General features: G+C 43.6%; 2 protein-coding genes across 5 annotated transcripts in view; one reads left to right on the top strand and one right to left on the bottom strand.

Moving 5' to 3' along the window:
- Window positions 1-402: 402 nt before the first annotated feature.
- On the top strand, window positions 403-12,831 carry EIF2D (eukaryotic translation initiation factor 2D). Of its 2 annotated transcripts, XM_052814643.1 has the most exons (15): window positions 403-598; window positions 1,447-1,637; window positions 2,331-2,414; window positions 4,562-4,652; window positions 5,317-5,424; window positions 6,069-6,358; window positions 6,555-6,672; window positions 7,125-7,170; window positions 7,896-7,999; window positions 9,885-10,043; window positions 10,770-10,859; window positions 10,964-11,059; window positions 12,023-12,143; window positions 12,284-12,458; window positions 12,564-12,831. In XM_052814643.1, the coding sequence occupies exons 1-15, from the start codon at window positions 543-545 to the stop codon at window positions 12,632-12,634; spliced, it is 1,800 nt and encodes a 599-aa protein (XP_052670603.1). In that variant the 5' UTR covers window positions 403-542; the 3' UTR covers window positions 12,635-12,831. The 2 variants fall into 2 exon arrangements, with proteins under 2 accessions (XP_052670603.1, XP_052670604.1); XM_052814644.1 differs by lacking the exons at window positions 403-598; window positions 1,447-1,637 and adding an exon at window positions 3,642-3,807.
- Window positions 12,832-13,441: 610 nt separating this feature from the next.
- The window catches only part of RASSF5 (Ras association domain family member 5), a 35,435-nt gene continuing 30,153 nt past the window's right edge, over window positions 13,442-18,723 (bottom strand). For all 3 annotated transcript variants that reach the window (XM_052814645.1, XM_052814646.1, XM_052814648.1), the window contains exons 4-6: window positions 18,369-18,666; window positions 17,866-17,981; window positions 13,442-16,614 (exon numbers count right to left, since the gene is read on the bottom strand). In XM_052814645.1, the coding sequence (XP_052670605.1) occupies window positions 16,462-16,614; window positions 17,866-17,981; window positions 18,369-18,666 (567 nt within the window). In that variant the 3' untranslated portion in view covers window positions 13,442-16,461. The remainder of the gene's footprint in view (window positions 16,615-17,865; window positions 17,982-18,368; window positions 18,667-18,723) is intronic.

The following is an 18,723-nucleotide window of genomic DNA, read 5'->3' as shown; positions in this document are numbered from 1 at the left end:
CCGCCGTCGGGCGGCGCCTGCGCAGTGGCGGCGGCTCGGAGGGAGGGAGCGGGCCAGGGGAACGGGGGGGGGGGCTTTCGCCGCCCGTAGGCCTCCGCCGGTAACCGGCAGAGCAACCTCCTCACCAAAAAAAAAAAAAAAAAAAAAAGCCGTTACGGTTTAAAATCCGTATGCGAAACGGTGGGGTTTCACTGCCCGTTTCTCGCCTCTCTCAGTCTCCCGGTACCCCCCCCCCCCCCGCCCCAGGGGCCCCCTCGCAGAACAAAGCGTTTGGGGAGAGGAAAAGGCTCCGTCGGGCAGAGAACCCGCAACGCCGGCCAGGCGGCTCACGGCGATCGCCTTCCCCCGTGCGGAGCCCGAACCCGCACAGGCCCCGGGGCGGGGGGGGGGGGGGGGGCGGCGGGAGCGAGCCGGGCGGTCTGAGCGAGGTTGGCGGGGAGACGGTTTCCAGCCGGACGCTTTTGTACCGCGGGACGGCGGCCATGGCGGCCGCCGCGGCCTGAGGGGGGAACGAGGCGGCGGCTGGGGGGCGCGGGCCCGCCATGTTCTCCAGGGCGTTCCGGGTGAGATCCAACACCGCCATCAAAGGGTCCGACCGGTGAGTGCTGGGCCGCAGCCCCCCCCCCCCCCCCCCCCCCCCCCCCCTCCCGCCGCCGAGGACGGGGAGGCCCGGAGGCGGGAGGCCGGGGGCTCGGCTGAGGGGAACGGCTCGATCCCGCTGCCGGGCCGGCCCTCGGCGCGGCGGTGCTGGCCTGCAGTCGCCGTCCGGCGTCGGTCTCGGGCGAGGGCAGCGGCTCTGCCCCCGCGGAGAGGCGGGGGGGGCGGCCCGGGGCAGGCGGGGAGCTGCGGCTGCGTTCGCCTGGCACCTGTGGTAAACACGAACGGTTGAAGGTGCTGCCCTCCTTAAACTAGACTTAAATGAACGGTTTCATCCAGGCCTAGCTGATCCTTCTTTACTTTTATGTTCTCGCGCAGCCGTGCTAGGCCACGCAAACCCGCCTTGTGCCAGTCACCGTGTCTTAAACGTCAGTTAAAAATGGGGGGAGAGGGAAATCTGGCTGCACCCCTGCTCCTCCGTGCTGGAGCTGTGGGAGGCTGTAGGTGACAGGCTGGGCCGAGCCAGCCTGACCCCCCCAGATCTGTGCTCAGGAGCTCAGAGCAGTAGTGAAACCACAGTGCGAAACGGGGGCGAAGACAACAACAGGAGCTGTAAGCAGGTGTTTAAGGAAGAATACGAACAGGGCCAGCATATTTGGACTTTTCCCGGTATTCTTCCAGCGTGCAACTATCTCATTTGTAAAGCCAGACACAAATGCTTCAGATCATCTTCTGTGGAAAAGTGGGAATCGCGTGAACAGCCAACAGAATAGTAACTACTGATCTAGGAATTATTTTGAGGCATGGTCTAGACAGCTTTGTAACACACTTATGACTTTATCATTACAGGAGAAAACTACGAACCGATGTTGCGGCAGCTTTTCCTAACCTTAGTGCTGAACAATTGACTGAGTTTATTCCAAACAAGGAAGAGCTTAATGTCATCAAAATATACTCTCACAAAGGGGAGGCCATCACTGTTTACATGAATAACAGGAACCCAATACTGTTTGAAATTGAGAAAGCGCTGTATCCAACAGGTATGGGCAGTGAACTAGAATAATCCTCCCTCTTTACTTACTGGGCACCAGCCTTTCCCCAAAAGATTTCCTTGTCTCTGTCTTAAGTACTTATCACTATTGTATCGGTATATTTCATAATATTTAGCACATTTATTCTGCCAGCACCTTTGCGACATCGGTGGCATTTCTGGATTCTTTCTGCAAAAAGGCAACTGACGTGCTCAGAGGTTAAAAGACTTGTTTCCCGGTTTCTAAGTCATAGTTTAGCATCTTAGCCCCTTTTCTCTCTTTTGTCCACTGCAAGGTGTAATTCCAAGAAGCATGATGTCCACTTGCAGGCAGCCCTGGAATTAGGCAATGAATTGCTCTGATATTCTATGCTTTTATTTTTCCCATACCCAGCAATTCTCCCCTGTTGGAGTAGCATTTTAGTGCCAAGTGTCCTTGATTTAAGGAAAGTAATGCAAACATTTATCTATATCCTTTATACTAATTCACAGGGGCTTGAATTAACTAGCAGTTTATTTTTCTCCATCACATCTACTAATTACTGTAGGGTTGTTCTGACTTCACATTTCTTGATTACCTGAGTAACAGGGGAGTGCTTAGTTGTGGTTAGTATTGTACTGCTTAGTCTTAAAGATGGAAAGAAGCAACAGCTAGAGAAGTTTTTAATGATGCATCTTTAAATTTGGTTCTGTTTTGGGACAGTGTACACTCTGTGGGTCTACCCAGATCTTCTCCCTGCTTTTTCAACATGGCCCCCTGTGCTACAGAAACTAGCAGGAGGAGCAGGTAAGAGGACTAGAACTTCGTCACATTGCATTGCAAAAAGGAGTTGCCTTCAGGGCTTCTCTGATGTTATCTTGGCCGGTAGCAAAAATGTACCTGAAACAAAAAAGTATAAAGAATAAGTACTCAAAAGCAATTCATGGTGATGTCCTAAAAAGGAAAATAAATTAGCTGTAAAAAAGTCTGTGAATGAAACAAAGCAGGTCAAGCTGTTTAAATGCAGTAACCTGTTCAATGTGGGAGTCTCAGACTTGGAAATGTCTTCTCGGGGTGATAAGCAGCTCTGAATTGGGACACAGAACTGCCTGTGTCATTGGTCTGTCTTTTTTGTAACTTTCCTTGAGCAGCTGAGTTTCTTTGCTGCCACCCTGCTTCCTGTCAATTCAGAGGTGAACTAGCTTATCCTATGGGTAAGAAGTGAGTTTATATTGGAACCTACAATTGTAATCGCTGTCAGGTAAATGGTGGATTGTGCAGGTGAGGTTGGATTTGAATTCCTGGATTACTGGCTCCACCACCTAATTATGGATCAAGACTAAAAAAGAAAGGATTCTATTTTCTGGAACCTGCTTTGGACGCAGTTCAGACTCATGAGAATCAGGTCTTTATAAACTTTAAATTGCTGAACCGCTCAACCAGAAAAAGATTAAATTGCAGCCACTGCGGCCTTAGTCTGTACTTGGAAGTGTACGTGTAGGAAGAGATGTCTTTTTTCCATTACACAGTATCTAAAGTAGAACTCAAGCCCCTCTGTTTACTTTGTTTGCTTTTGGGGAAATAAAGGGCTTGAATGTGTAGCTGTGATAGACATCTGAGCAAGCCTTGCTGCTGGCTTGTAGTGACCTAGTTTCTGGGAAAAAAAAGTCTTGCTAATGGGGGAAGAGGGCTAATTGATGAAAGAGGGCTGCGGGTCATTCATCTCCCATGGCAACCAGGCTACCTCTGGGTATGGTCCAAAGATAAGAAGCTGGCCACGGAGACAATGGCCAACAAAGGCAGAGAGGAGAGGTAGAGCCACATCTCAGAAAGAAGAGGAAAGGCATGAGACTATCCAGTGCTGCAGACGTGGAGGGAGGGAGCAGATTTAGGGACCATTCATTTACAAAGAGGAGCATCAAAGGAGTGCTATCCATGAATTCAAATATTTACTGTCTGCCCTGGTTATTTACATAATATACACATGCTACTTACCTTGTCACGTTAAGGTCTTTATGTGATTTCTGTCCTCAGAGATGTGGAGCCTTGATTGCAATTGCAGAGTTCATTCTAGATTTGCTGAAAATAGTTGTGACAGTGAATGGGAGGAAAAATATTGTTGGCTTCTTCAGCATACACATTAAATCTATGATGCTGAGAAAAAAGTGAGATGCCTTCAAAACCAAACCATGGAACACAGGTCAGTCCATGAGACTGCAAGCTCTAGACAATTAGAGCTGCTATGAGGGAGAGCAGATGCTCTTTACATAATTTGGTGATGACGTGGTGCCATACGTGCGGCATGGAAAACTGTTCTTTACTCACATGCCGGTCTATTCATCCCAGGTATGGAAAGCAGAAGGAAGCACACAACAAGTTGTACTGTTTCTGTCCAGGTTAGCAAGGAGATGGTTAAGGCTGCTTCCTCATGCTAAGGAGAGTTTACAGCTGAGTGCAGGCAGCTATTGTGTCAGATCAGGAGGGTTGGGTCAGCAGTGGCAAATTTTAGGCAATTCTCTCTTCAGGGAGAGCGCTACTGGGATAACCTGCCCCTGGGACAGCAAGAGTGAAGGGTCATTCCAGACACATCTCCTTGTTCCTTTCTTTTTCCATGTCATTAATGAAGAGTAATGCTCTCTAGGCTGGAAGCTCGTACCTTTCTGTTAAAAACAGTACTCCCTTTGGGCCTGACAATGCAAGGGGCTGAGCATGCTTAGCTCCTCTGCAATTTTTTGGGATGTGCCCAGCACCCTTGTGAACTGGATCCCTTACTCCACAGGGTGGTAGCAAGATGTGCTGCCTTACTAGGAGAAACAGAGAATCATGTTTTATCTGGCATGTGCTCAGCTATTAACAGGCTTGTGTTTTTGCTGAGTAACAGGAAGGATGGGGGTGGAGGAGGTAGTGGCTGAGTCTTTCATTGAAAAATGGATGTGCTTTATTCTTTTCTTCAGATCTGATGCTGCCAGGAGTTGTAGTGCCATCTTCTGGCTTTCCTCAAGTAGAGCGGGGCACTCTCTGTGCTGTCACCCTCTTGGGAAACAGGTACAGAGGATTCTTTATTCATACCTTTTCTTAGAAACTAAAAATGAAATGAAGCTATTTTTTACAGCAAGACTCTGGGGGTTTTGAGGAAATAAAAGCAGAATTGTTCTCGTGCATTCGATGCACTGTGGGCCTAAACAATGGAAAATACAGCAGAAAAAAAAATCCACTGAAGTTTCTGGGTTGGGATATATTTGAGCTCGGGCGGACAGCTTTGCAAATTGGTTCTTTTGGACCTGCAGGGGCACAACTGGTAGATTTGTTTTGAAAGAGTAATTTTTTTAACAAAAGATTGTATTCTACGCAGTTGTCTTTTTGTCCATGAGGAAATTCAGAGTGAGGGAGCAGTGCTAAAGCTGTTGGTTTTTTTCCCCACTGCTAGTCTCTTTTGGCAGTGCTTATGCTTCTTGTAGTTTATTAAAGCAAAGAATGCATCACTGCACAACCTTCACTTCAGTATCACAGCTGCACATATCCTTGGGATTCTTTGGAAGACTTTACATACCAGAAAGATGGGACAAAACCAGAAAATACCTAGGTGCTTTAAAAAAATGCAGGTGGTAAAGAACAAGGACATTGCAAGAGAAATTCGGTATATCACAATGGCTCAGTCTGTCTAAGTAGCACGGTGTATGTGTGCTGTAACACTCCCTTCTTTTCCCAGAGCTCCAGTAGCAGTTGCAGTTGCCACTATGTCCACTGCGGAGATGCTGGCTGCTGGAATGAAAGGGAAGGGCTTTGCTGTGTTGCACACTTACATGGATCACCTCTGGTGGGTATATTGCCAGGCATTTGGTAAAATGTGTCACAAGTCTCATGTGTTTACTAAAACCAACATCTGTGCCCCAGTAAGTTTAATCTCTTAGTTCAACATATTGAGTTATTTGGGTACAGTTTAGATATGACCATCATTAAGGTTTCGGCTACATGGTTTTGATGGCCACACTTTTCTGACAGAAGCAGGTGTCTGTCCTGACATCTATCCATTCTATACATATCGGAAATACATATATAAAATTACTCATATGATTCAGTTCCTTCAACCTGAGTGTAATTATTATAGAAATGAAGCTAGAACATCCCTGTTACTCTGATTTTAGAAAATCTTGTTCTATCAAAAGTGAACTTTGAATGGCTTTTGCTTAAAAACGGCCAACTGTGCCCATCTCAACCAAATAAATGAGTTGCTCTGCATTTGGATTCAACTAGTCTACTCGGTTTTAACTTAAGATTCGTGGGGGGAACATGGAGTTTATGGAGAAAGATGAGTTAAAAATAAATTTTATGGTTTTGAGAATGTGGAAAAAGATCCATGCAGCTGCCAGTGCCTTTTATCATGGTGACATTTGTTCATTGTCCTATGGGTTTCAAAGCAGTAAACAGAAAGCTATGTTATGCTTTTTCTTCCTTTTCTAGGGAATATGGTGACAAATCTTATCCTCCTACCTTAGCTCCCTTGGTAACAGATTCTGCTGAAAAGGAGAGTGCTGAAGATGAGGAAGAGATGGAGGGGAAAGAGCCTGTCATCAGTTTCTCCACTGACCCATTGCAGCATGTGGACGTTGGTGATTTGAGCCTGAACGGGCAAGACAGTTGTACAATACTGTTGGGAAAGGAGGAACTCAATGAGAACAGAGCTGCAGAAACAGCTGAAGACACCAACACAGAGGTTCAGCAGGAAGCTGAAGACAGTAGGACTCCACAAGGTATTTTTGCATACAAATGAAACCAAACTATGCCCCTTTGGTTTGCTGAAGCCCATACCCACAACCTAGATTACCGTGCTTTCTAGACAGCTCACTGTGAGAACGAGGTAGAGACAGGTCTGTGTGGTCTGAAGGAACTGCATGCTGTGTTCTGAAAGACAGACTACTCACGGCTTGTCCTTTTTTTTCCCTGCAGAGCAAATGGATGCATTATTTAATCAGTGCTTTTTTCATGCCTTAAAATGCAAAGTAAAGAAGTCGGATCTCCCTCTGCTCACGAGCACATTTCTACGCAGCCATATGTTCTCATGCTGGTATGTGGTAAGAAGATTGTCTTTGGATTTGCATGCTGGGTTTTTATCTTTAAAACTGTGGAGATCAAGTGTGATATTTAGGATGAAGTTTTTGACTCAAAAATAAAATTCAGTCCTTATCTAAGGTTACCTGAGATTATGCTCACTTCTTACACCAAATGCTTTGATGTGAGGATTGTCCAGAGCAGGATATGTATGCACTTGGTAGCTAACTTGAGTTGGCTGACATTTGTTTCAAGATCATTTAGTCACTTAAATGGCTGTTTGCCTATCCATAGGAACATCAGCACTAGTTTCACCATCATATTCTATTTGTTAGCTTGTTTGAAGTAATTCTTTCTCTGTATGATTTGTATTTCCGCTGTTAAGAAACTTCTAGCATAAGTAGCAAGATTTAAGAAGAAATGAAGGGTGACTTATAACTAAAGAACTTTTAAAAAATCCATTTATAGCCCTGCTGGACAACAATTGGACATAAAGAAATCAAGCTACAAGAAGGTGAGATTTTTCTGTCATTTTTTTGCATTAATGTAAATAAGGTATGGAAGGAGACAAAAAGTTTGAACTTGTAATTGTTCAAGTGTTAGTAAAACAAACAGATAAACAAAAAGCCTAGAAGCTGTTATTAAAAGCCAAGTTCTTTTTCTCAACTCTCTGCTCCTGTGGGATCCAGGGAGAAAAGTAATTGTCCTGAAAACATGAGCATTGATCTGCTTTGAATGCAGCTAATGCTATCTGCCACTATATACTGCGATAGCTATTAAAGGGTTCTGATCTTGTTGGATGGACAGTGCAATTGCAAGAAGAGGCCATTCCTTTTCTAAAGCTCTTAATGAACAAAAATGAAGAGAAAAGAGACAATATTGTCCCTGTTGTGTAGATGACAAGGAAAGACAAAGTGCATTGCCAAAGATCTCCCAGTAATTCATGTGAGATGTACTGTGATTTGGCTAAGAAAGTCACAGAACAAACAGATGGCAGACCTACAAAAGGAACACTTGCTTTTACTCTGTTTTAGAGCCAGACAGAGGTACTCACTGCTCCTTAGCAATTGCTGTGTTTAGAGAAGCAAAGGGGGGGGGGGGGGGGGTTGTTTTGGTTTGTTTGTTTTTTTTTTTTTTAAAGAAGTTTTTCTGATTTAGCAAGTAACTTTAGGGCAGTCAAATGCATGAACAGGAATTTTAAATGCTTGACTCCACATTTCTGATTGTTGCTTCCTTCAGTTCTCTAAATTCCTGCAATGTATGCAGCACCAGAAGATCTTACAAGTGAAGGAGCTGAACAAAGGTGTCGAGAGCATCGTGGAAGTGGACTGGAAACATCCAGAGTATGTAGAATATTGTACTCTTTAAAAGAGCTGGTAGTCTCTGAAAGAAGGGAGTGGAATCTGCTACTTCCAGCTCTATTACCTATACTCTACTTGAATTCCTGTTCTGAATAGCTGTAGCAGCCCTCATTTCCGAATCTTAATGTGCTATGGAGGGGTTTTATACCCTGCTTCTGTACAACATTGCTTATGTTTCCTGCTCTTGTGAAGTTCTTCCAGGTAAACTATATTCTTCCTTCTTTACTCAGTGGCACTGAGCATGCTTAAAGTCTAATGACAGTGTCGTGATCTCCGCCTTGCCTTTCTTGTCAGTTGTGCATTCATCCATAGAACTTAAGATCAAAAAGTACTGTTAAATGATCTGAAAGTTGCACATGGCTCTTTATCCTTGTAGCGGGTGTACAAATTTTCCATAGAAATGGCTTTGAAAATGTTAAGGAGGATTCAATTCATTGCAATTTGTTGCAGTGTTAGAATGACAATTTCTGGCATCCAGTTTGGATACTAATAAAAGAGTTACAGTATCAAGCCTGTTAGCAGTCACTAAAAAGTACATTCCTTTGACAGTGTCTTGATAGTTTGCGTGAGTTTGTTGTTGTTGGGGGAAGGGAGGCAAGAAGCTTTGAAACCCACCAGGCAGTTTTCCATCTATTTTAACAGTGACTATAATGGTATGACTGTTTTATGCCCTCCCAGTTTAAGCAGGTCTCCCCCTCTCCATTCCATCTATGTGCTGGGACAAATCATTGTTCAGCTTTGAAGTGAACTTACCTGTCTAAACAATAACTCCAGTAAAAAGATGACTGCTGCTGAATAAATGCTCATGAAACTACAGTCTCAGAATGTCATACAGGATCAAATCAAGCGCTTTGCAAAATCAGAAGCCAAAGTTATAATCTAAAAAAAAAAAAAAAAAATCCTGTTTTCCATTACACATATTGATTTGCAAAAATACTCTTACCCTTTCACTTACTTATTACCCAATTCCTTTATTGGTGTTTCTATTATCTTTCTAAGGTTTAGCAGATACCTCACATCAAGAACATCCTACTTGTTCCTTCTGCATATTGGCACGTTAGCTCTCTCTTGAAATTTCCCAGCGCGCCTGAGGGTTCCTCTTCTGTAACATCTCCTTGGCAACTAATGGAGTGGAGAATATTTCAGTAGATAGAAGCATATCTTCTGCATTTGGAAAGAAGCAGAATTACTTTGACTTTTTGCATTAACTTTTCTCTCATTAAACTTGGCCTTATCATTAGGAGACAGGCATACTCAAACTCAGTTTGCCAGTTCTCTTACCTGCGAGCATAGAATCTGCAACTCTGGTCAATGAAAGGAGACTCCAGCTCCTGCAGTGATACAGTTCTTACCCCTCTCTTCCAGAATTGCCTTTTTTCAGTGACCACTAAAGAATCATTGTACATTTGTGGAGAGTACAGTTGGGTTTTTTTAATTTAATTCTAGCAATTCTATGGAATGGGGCAGCATCCTTTGAATTATGGCAGTTGTCTTTAATTACGAGAATCAAATATGCCTAGAATAGGTGGAGAGATTGACTTTTTCCCATCATATAGGGCTTTACTCAGAGTGAAAAGTGTTTAATATCAGCTGAGTTAAGGTGCTTATTTATGTGTATCTTCTTTGAAATGTGTACAAGGACAAATTTAGTAATGTAGCTAATGCTTCAAAATACTGTTCTTTCACCACATTCTTTAATCCAGAGACACAGGCCCCCCACTGCAATGGAATGCATTTGGAGGAACTGACATACTGTACAACAGACCAGAAAGCTTTTTGTGCAACTCTGCTAGGTTTTAGTTTCTCAGTGAAATGGAGGTGCTAAGTTTCAATCCCTTTCACTCATGCCAAATAATTCTCGTTTCAGCATTAAAGCATTTGCAGTACCCGAAGGATTTTCTTCAGCCTCTGCTGCCCAAGACAGCAAGAGTGAAGACAGAGAAAAAGTGTACCATGCTCCTGAAATCATTCCGCTTTATGGGGTCTCAACAAAAATGATCCCACTCTTTCAGGAATCTGGACACAGGTAAGCACTAGAAAAGTACAAAAAACCCCACTGTTACGCAAAGAGAGAGACTAACAAACCTATGCTGCTACCATTTTGTTAGCCCTTATTGGAGGGCCCTGCAATGCTGTCAGGAAAGGTGATGGGAAGAATACGTTCATTGCTTCACAAAGGGAAGAAAGAGAAGAGGCTGTGACAACTGCATTCAGCAAGTACTCACATCACTTCTCCCACAGCTAAGGAGGTGATAGCTCAAGTGTCAAAATTGATATATTTTACTTGGATTGTCTTAATTTGCCATTGGGTAAGGCATATTCTGCCCACCTACAGTATGGTTTACTGAAAAGAGGATGCTCAGATAATTTAAAGAACTCACTTGCCTCCTTGTGCCCTAATCTTGTCTGTTTTGATGTAGTTTAGATAGCACTCGGTGGCAGCCTCTCTCCAGCTGAGCACTTTTGTACGTTATCCACTGTCCCCTGAAGTTAGGGGTGCCATTAGGGTCATCCTCTCAAACTAGGTTCCCAAAACCAAGAGTTTTAGAGTCTCTGTAATTACTGCTGTGAGCCTTTTATCTGGTATACAGCAGCTGAGGCGTAGTAAGAAATCACTCCCTAGCAGATGTGTTTCAATATTGAGCTGTTGCTACCAAATGTTGTCAGGGTAGTTGGTGTCTTCTGTCTTAGTGACAGAACCCAACACCTAACAACTTAAAGTAGTAAGTGAAAAAGTTTTCTTTCTCTTTAGAAAAGGCAGCATCCTCTCAAGCAGCGAGGTGAGAAACATCATCATTAACTATGTGAAGACTAATGAGTTGGTTGATGAAACAAACAAAAAGTAAGTAGACATGGAAGTTGTCCTACCCTGCTTCCGCAGGAGATGCTGAAGTTAGAGGAAAAAAGTGAACTTGTTCGCTTCTAACGCGTGTTTTTGTTTTGTAGCTTTGTAAAGGTGAATGCCGTTCTGTGCGACTGCCTGTTAGATAAATCAGAACAAGATGAAATCTCAAAACTTAAATGGGATGACCTCTTGAGCAGGTGACTTTTCCCAATGTAGTGTTTCAGTATTACACAGATATATAGCATGCAACTCAAAGCCACATGTTATTGGAGCTACCCAAGTTGTAACTTCCTATTGGTAATACAACAAAAAATATCCAGAGACCTTTACTTGAAGGATCTCTCATTCTCCACCACTTAACAAGCACCTAGCATTAACTGTTGTCGTTAGGGTTTTTTTGTTTACCTGCTAACCACTTACTTACTAGGGAAAGCTTCCTAAAGAAAAAGTGCCTGGTTTTGTGTATAATCTGTATGTACATATTTATAAAGCCATCCTTTTCAGTAGATAGCTGAACATGCCCTTTTTAGGCCATGCTCATCATCCTGCTCTTTATGTGCAGGACAACTTCTGCATTTACAACCTAAACCCACCTTCTAGATCCAAGAGGCCTGACTATCTGACACAAGACCATTGCTTCCATATACTGAAAAACTTTGCCTAAATATCCCCAATGTGTTTCTTGCCTTGAGCTTCTTCTTCACACAGTGCTTCCACAGCACTTCCAGCAGCTTCCTTTATTTCTGAAGCCAAGTTTGCTCATGGGACAGTAACACAGTTTATGCTGAAGTTTAAACTGAAGTTGCTTCACCTATCTGTGAACAATACAACTGAACAATAGCTTAAAGACAAAATTAAAGAAGCTTTTCCTCTACAAGACCCAATTTATAAAATTTTACCAGTAACAGTCTAAGCTATAGTTTTTGCAAGTCAGACTAGCTTTCTTTTTAGTCAGTCCCTTTCTTTAAATAATAGCTAGGATGCAAATCTTTGCATGAGATCATCATGCATTATCTTCTTAAGATAAAAATTTTTCTCACATGTAGAATCTTGGCTTTCATGTAGTCTCAAAAACCTGTGAGAGGCTGCAGTGGAAAAGCAGAGTTAACATCAGCCTTGCAGTACTGTATAGACTAATTGGATGTATAAACTTTGTTCAGGTGCCTTGAACGACTGCAGCCCTTACACCAGGTAACATTTTTTGGACAAGAACCTATTGTGAGGAAAGGAAATATTGAGGCCATCGACATAACCATAGCACAGAGATCATCAAATAAAAAGGTAAAAACTAAAATTAGGGGTTTTGAGCAGAAGCCCAGATTCTGAGAGCAGCTTTGGCAGCTCGTTTTTCTGGGATGAATGAGACGTGACTTGCTAATACCTACAGCAGTGATGTTTGCAATAATTATTAAAACCTGTAGGTGACAATTATCAAGAACCTTGAGCTGTATGGTCTAGACCCACAGTGTGTGGCCAACATTCTGCAACAGAAAGTACAAGCCAGTGCCACCATCACCCCAGTACCAGGAACAAAAGACAGAGTTCAGGTCCAGATCCAAGGCAACCAAATCCATCATCTGGCCAAGATGCTGCTAGGTAAGTCGATTCTGGAACTGGGCTGGGACTGGTTACAACAAGATACAGATTTTAATTCTTGAGCTCTGAATATTTACCTGAAGTGAACTCTTGGTTATGTTGCAGAAGAATACCAGCTACCTCGGAAATATATTCAAGGCCTTGAGAAGGCTCCAAAGCTTGGCCGGAGGAAGTAAGAGAAAAATCTACTGTAAGAATTACTCAGATCTCATTATTTATAGAAGTGTTCTGCCAACAAATCAAGGATAAGGTACAGGCTCTATTCATTCAAAAATGAGTCCTGGATGTCTACAAGGTCTAGGATTCACCCAAATAATAATATTGCTCCAGCTGTCCATTTTTCATAAAAATAAAAAGCTGAATAAAACCCCTAGCATTATCCTCTTCCATGTATTTTCTAGAACTTCCTAATGGTGCACTGGTTTTCTGGCTACAGTGGCTTTTGGCTAGTTTAATATTTTGCTAAAAGATGCAAAGCAAGAGGCATGGTAGTAGAACCTCCACTGAAATGTAAGCAAGTATATTCCAACACATTGTTCTAGAACAGTCCAGTGTGTTGTGCCATAGGTTGTGTATGTCAGAAGTAAAACCCATTTGGTTTTAGATTTTATCCTTTTAAACATTTCCAGGTATTAGTATCAGACATTCCAGCACTGAGAATGAACTCTGTTAGCTGGATTTTTATGGTTTATATTACTTTTATATATAATAAATACATTTTAATTTATGACATTAACTGTAATTTATCACAGGTAGATATGGGTAGCAGTTCTGTCAAATCCAGGTAAAATATTAAGAGATGATTATGGACATCTTTGGTCAGGTTTCACAGGGGTAGATGTTCTGTACCTCTTTCTTTAGCTGAAGCTTAAACACTTTACAGTAGGGTTAAGAAATTTAAATTAACTTCTAGGAAGGATTCCTGTATTTTCCCTTTAGATTTAATACATGAAAGTTCCATAGGAGGGCGCCAGAAAAGGAAGTTAAAGAGATTTCTTTACTGACAGTTTTATTATCGTTGTCTTTTTTACACTGTCTGCATATGAACAAGTAGTTTCAGAACCTTCAAAAAAGCTGGAAGAAGTGAGACATTTTTTAAAAATGCCATAGAATTACTGGGGAGTAGTAAAAATAAATTACAGCATTGCAAAAATGCATTTCACTTTGCCATAGAAGCTTTACTATTCCATTCTATACACATTATTTTACATGTTTTACAATAGACGTGAAAAATAAATTCACACGAACTAGGCAAGACAATATACTAACCAAAGGCACTGCCAACAGTATTTTGCGCTTAAGGAAGGGGCCAATACTTCTATCCTAGCCACAGCTCAACTGACCATTGAGAATTTGAGTTTCAAGATCTACCAATTCTTCAAATGCCCCATATCGCCTCAAAACAAAAGAAACAGCCCTCCTCTTTGCAGGAGGTTTTCAGCAGCATTCACGGTAATTGCATAAGAAGCCATGCCTTCTACAAAATGTCAAAGACATGCTGGGTTCCAGGAAGGGAGAGGGAGACAGTCACCAAAACTCTAGTAGAAAACAACAAGAAAAAAGAAATCTTTACAACTTTTAGCCAGAAAGATAAGGGATTTAAAAACAAGTATCTGGATCTTACTTCTCAGAACCAATGGCAGTTTTTACAGTGTTCTTCCTCTTGACTGAACAGAAGTATTTATACAGTGCTTTCAAGACTCAAAGCACTAGATAAATGTTATTTAAATTACTTCACAAGTGCATGGTGAAGTAATAAGTATTCTTGTAAATGGACAAACAGCCCCAGAGCATGAAAATTGTTGCTCTATTTGGGCTGCTGCCACATTGTTAAAGGTCATCTGGGTGTAGAGTACAGTACAGCTGGGAGGCCCGTCCTGCACCGCGTGCCAGAGGCCATAGCCCTGTTAGCAAACCCTTTTATACTACTGACTAAACCATGAGCTGGAACTAAGCTTGCAGAAAGTGGCATTTATACAAACCAAGGGGCTTTAAGTGATGCTGTTACTCTCTTACGGTTTATAAACAAACATACTCAAGTACAAATCTGGAAAAAAAAAAAAAAAATCCCAAGCAGTCACCTTCAAGAAAGAAACAAAACAGTTCCTCGTCCCTCTATGGACAAAAGCAGCCTCATCACAACAGTACTTTAGGTAACTAGGGGGACAGGACTGACAAGGCCTCTCGACAAAAGCCCCTTCCAACTTCCTCCTTAGCCCAAAATGCAAAGTTTTCACACCTAAGGAAAAAAAAAAAAAGGCACTGAGGTAAATTTTAGACTCTTCCACATTGTCTCTGTGGTAACTGTTACCCAATAACCTGTTGCCTCCCTTCCCACTTCACGCAGGTGGGATCACAGCAGTCTACAGTGAGCTCAAAGGGCCACTTGTTCATCAAGTCAATATGAAACCCTTTCACATGCTCCATCGGAATCTGGCTAGTATTAATGTTCCGTTTTCTCTTTATGCTTTGTTGTGGTGCCCTGTGTAAACAGAGGGAAGACTTGAACCTGGCTGTGTGCAGCGTGCTTGGTACAAAGCACTGAGAGTAAACATGGGGACCATCCTCTCTCAGACTGGCATCCCTGGAGCCTTCAGTGATCACTGCATGGCATCAGCAAGATCAGGGTCTCTGGTTAGGGTTATGGCAGTAACCGAGGCTCCAGCTCAAGGATTTTTATGAAGGATGCGCAGTGCATGCATTGGAGACGGTGGGAGCCCTGAGAGAGGGAGAGAGACTTCTGTCCTCTCCTAGCTCCATGTAGAGAGCAAAACCTGGTGACCATCCCGGACAAGGAGGCAGAGCACCGATTGTGAGTGGGGAGGGAGGGAAGGAGAACATGACATGTACAGAGTGGCACAGGGCAGGAGAGAATGGCGTGTCATGGACAGGAGCAGTAGGAAAGCAGTGCAAGGAGGGTTAGCAGAGGAAGCACAGCATGAGAGAGTGGTGGGCGGAAAGCATCTGAGGCTAATAGTTACCTTACTCTTCCTGGTGCTAAGGCTTTCCCACACAGGCAGCCTGCGGTGCCACCTCCACACCCTGGCCCTGGTTGGAGCTCCTCTCCCTCAGTGCCAGACCCGTTCATAGCTCAAAATCAGTTTGAGTTGTGAAAGGGATTTTGAGTTTTCCTGCGTTCATCTGTTGGATATGTATTGCTAAACGTTCAATATCGAACCATTGGCCTGTGCCCCAACCATCATCTTTACACTTTTCAAACAGAATTTCTTAAAACATAGGTCCCAATTCCTATAGAGCAGAAAAAGTGGTAAAACACTGGCTCAGCTAAGCATCAGGGGTATCTGTTTTCAAAATTGGAAGTTAAATAGAATCAAAATGGATGACTTCTCCTGGAATTAATATTACCAAGTTTCAGTAATACTTACTAACAGACTGTTTGGGTGTTGCAGCTGCCTTGGTGTCATAACTTGACATTGCCCTGGCTATCTTAGCCCTGAACAAGTCTGTCCGGCACTGCTTACAGCTGCAACACCCACGTGGTTTGGTGCAACAACCTCCTCCACTTTTTATCTGCTGCTTCCTGTGCTCTACTTATGAAACGAGAACTCGGCCACGTGGGCTCACGCAATGAGCCGCAGCACCTCCAAACAAGAACAAGCAAGTTGCTGGGAGGAGTGTGAACAGCAAGTGTTACCCTGCTCAAAACATTAGCCAGTAGATGTTCCTGTTGGGCTTAACACCAAGCATTTTCCATGAAGCTTCTCCATCTGATGGTACAGCTGAAAAGCAAACCAGCAGCTGTGTTTGGTTTGTTGACAGGCACAGTTTTAAAACAGGCTTCCTGTTCTTTGACTGGCTCTGGTCCTGGGATAAGAGGTTTCAGAAGAAGAAAATGCAATACGCTCATTTTATGGGTGCTGTGAGCCAGTCCTTAATGGAAGGATGAAGAGGGAGAGTGACTACTATAAGGTGTCCTGAGAAGTGTCTTTTCATTTTAAAAATAATATCTAGCTTAGTCTGATGCCCAGTGCCTCCTGAAGGGTTATCCAGGCTTGCCTCTGGCTTCTTTCAAGGTCTGTTGCAGTCTCTGTTTAAACTTCTCATACTTCCTTTGCACTTGCTGGATTTTGTCCTTTTCTTCTTTGTCCAGTATCATCAAGAAGTTCTGTAGCTCTGGGATGGAGAATGCGTCCCACTGCAAAAAGAGCAGAAACAGAGGGAAAGTAAGCACACACCATTCACTTTACTGCTTTTATGGGGGTTTTCGCCTGAATCTGCGAAGAGGAACAATAAAAGGCATGTAAACATGGATCTGATCTCCAGATAGCTTAATCTCACAGCCTCATGTGAGAGGAACAGGATAATGGGCTACACCATAAAGGACCATCTCAGTCCTGAGCCCCTGAGACTGTAGATTTAATAGAAATCATCTTTACTCAGGTGAATTAAAGCTCCCCCTGCAAGGAATGACACAGCTAACTAAGGAATTGAAAAATATATGGGAGTAACTGATGTAACATTCACCTGCACTTCTTGTTACGAAGGGGGAGTGAGGTCCCAGGAGGCAACGCTAGCCAGCAGGAGCCAATTCTCTTTATTTTATTGCAAAATTATCGAAACTGTTCGAGCTTCAGTAAAGCTCGTGGCATGGGGTGCCAGCAGACAGGCTGCTCCGGCTGTCACCTACAACAGCGTCGGGCTGACAGCAAGGAACAGGCAGGCCACAGGCTGGTGATTGCAATCACTTAATAAATACTGCTTTATGTCTGCTCAGCACTGCCGCGGGAAGCCAGCATTCCTGCGGCATCCTTACCAACTGCAGTCCCGCTCCTCTGGCAGCACGGCACGTCCTGAACCACCCCGCGGCATGGATCTGCTCCCAGCATGGGAGGCAGAATCCCACAGGATGCAGAAGCTCCCAACATTTGCCTTCATTGTGGTGGGGAGCATTATTGCAACCAAAAACTGCTTGCGAATTTATTACCTGAGTGTCCCTGGCTTCTACTTAAATTAGTGGATTACTTACAACAGTGTTAAGCTAATCTAATTGTTGAGGATTAACTCTGGGGTAGCATTGCTTGGTTCTGTAAACAGATTATAGGTTGGCCATCAAAACTGGCCTCAGCATTTTCACAGCTCAAGTTTAATTTTTTTAAAAATCAACATAATTTAGGAGCAGTAAGTGACCAAACTTTTTTTTTTTTTTTTTTTTTTAAGTAAGGTACAACCAGTCCATTCAGCTGGTAATTTAAGTTTGGAGAAAAGCTGGTATCACACTCAGTATTTTAGAAGGCAAACCCATTAGAGGGAAACAGCCTTGCTTGCGTGGCACCACTTCACCCGTGCTGCCTCTGCCGTACATCTCCCAGCTCCGCAATGCTGCCACACGCTCCACAACGCTCTTAACGTTCATGTAAAAACCAAGAGAAAAGAGTCACCAACGTACCTCAACTTCCCCTGTTTCATTTTCCTTCAGCACGAAACTGAGCACATCTGTGTCGGGACCTGCCAGCAGCCGGAGGTACAGGGGGTACTCGGTGAGAGGGAGCTTCTGGAAGAGCACTAAAAGGGGACAGCAGACATCCACAGTGAGATCTTGGCTGCCAGGGCAGACGAAAGCTCAGCAGGTCAACTGGAGCATATAAAAGCGGTTCATGCCGCTCAGGATCATAGTGGAAGTAGCTGAGTCTCTAACGCAGATCTGCAACGATCTCTGTTAAGTCTTAGGTGGCTTCAGCCCCCTTCTGGAAACTAGTAATTCCCTGTTAACTTAAGTAGCATCACCTCCTGTGGAGGTCCAGCCATTTATTCATCTGAAATTTAGACATTTCCTACCTGCCACACCACTGAGTCCTAGAAGAATGCTTTGGGTTCGTTTCTGCAACACAAAATAGTAAGCAAACCTGATCAGCCGCAGGAAAGCTGGCAGGTCTGAGGGTACGAACTCACCTTGCCCATCTTTCCGCATCTCCTTGAAAAGTGCAAACTTCTGAGGATTATCCACCACCATGAATTTCTTCAGGAGCCCCTGGATCACCTCGCTCACCGTGGTCGTGCTGCTGATGTGGAGCTGCTTGATGGCATCCAGCGGCAAGTAGAACGAGGTTCTCTTGTCTGTCATATCAGCCAGGTTCACCTCCTTGAGGGCATCGTAGATGGACTGCGGCCGGATCCCTGCCGGTACCGTCACGGGGCGGCGCAGTTTCAAATGCACTTTAATGAAACCTGTGTACGTCCCATCGTCGTTCTAAAGCAAAGGAGAGGGGGTCAGGCTCCAGGGAGCCTTTCCAGTCCTTCCCCCCCA

The sequence above is a fragment of the Harpia harpyja genome, chromosome 19 (genome assembly GCF_026419915.1).
Source record: "Harpia harpyja isolate bHarHar1 chromosome 19, bHarHar1 primary haplotype, whole genome shotgun sequence".
NCBI lineage: Eukaryota > Metazoa > Chordata > Aves > Accipitriformes > Accipitridae > Harpia > Harpia harpyja.
This window is presented reverse-complemented; position numbering and strand designations above follow the sequence as displayed.

Bases quoted from the DNA above. Each gene is read 5' to 3' on its own strand.
- EIF2D (XM_052814643.1), top strand. From the start codon at position 543: ATGTTCTCCAGGGCGTTCCGGGTGAGATCCAACACCGCCATCAAAGGG. The intron at 5,425-6,068 runs GTGGGTATATTG...TTCCTTTTCTAG, and splicing joins ACTTACATGGATCACCTCTG to GGAATATGGTGACAAATCTT. The intron at 11,060-12,022 runs GTGACTTTTCCC...AACTTTGTTCAG, and splicing joins TGGGATGACCTCTTGAGCAG to GTGCCTTGAACGACTGCAGC.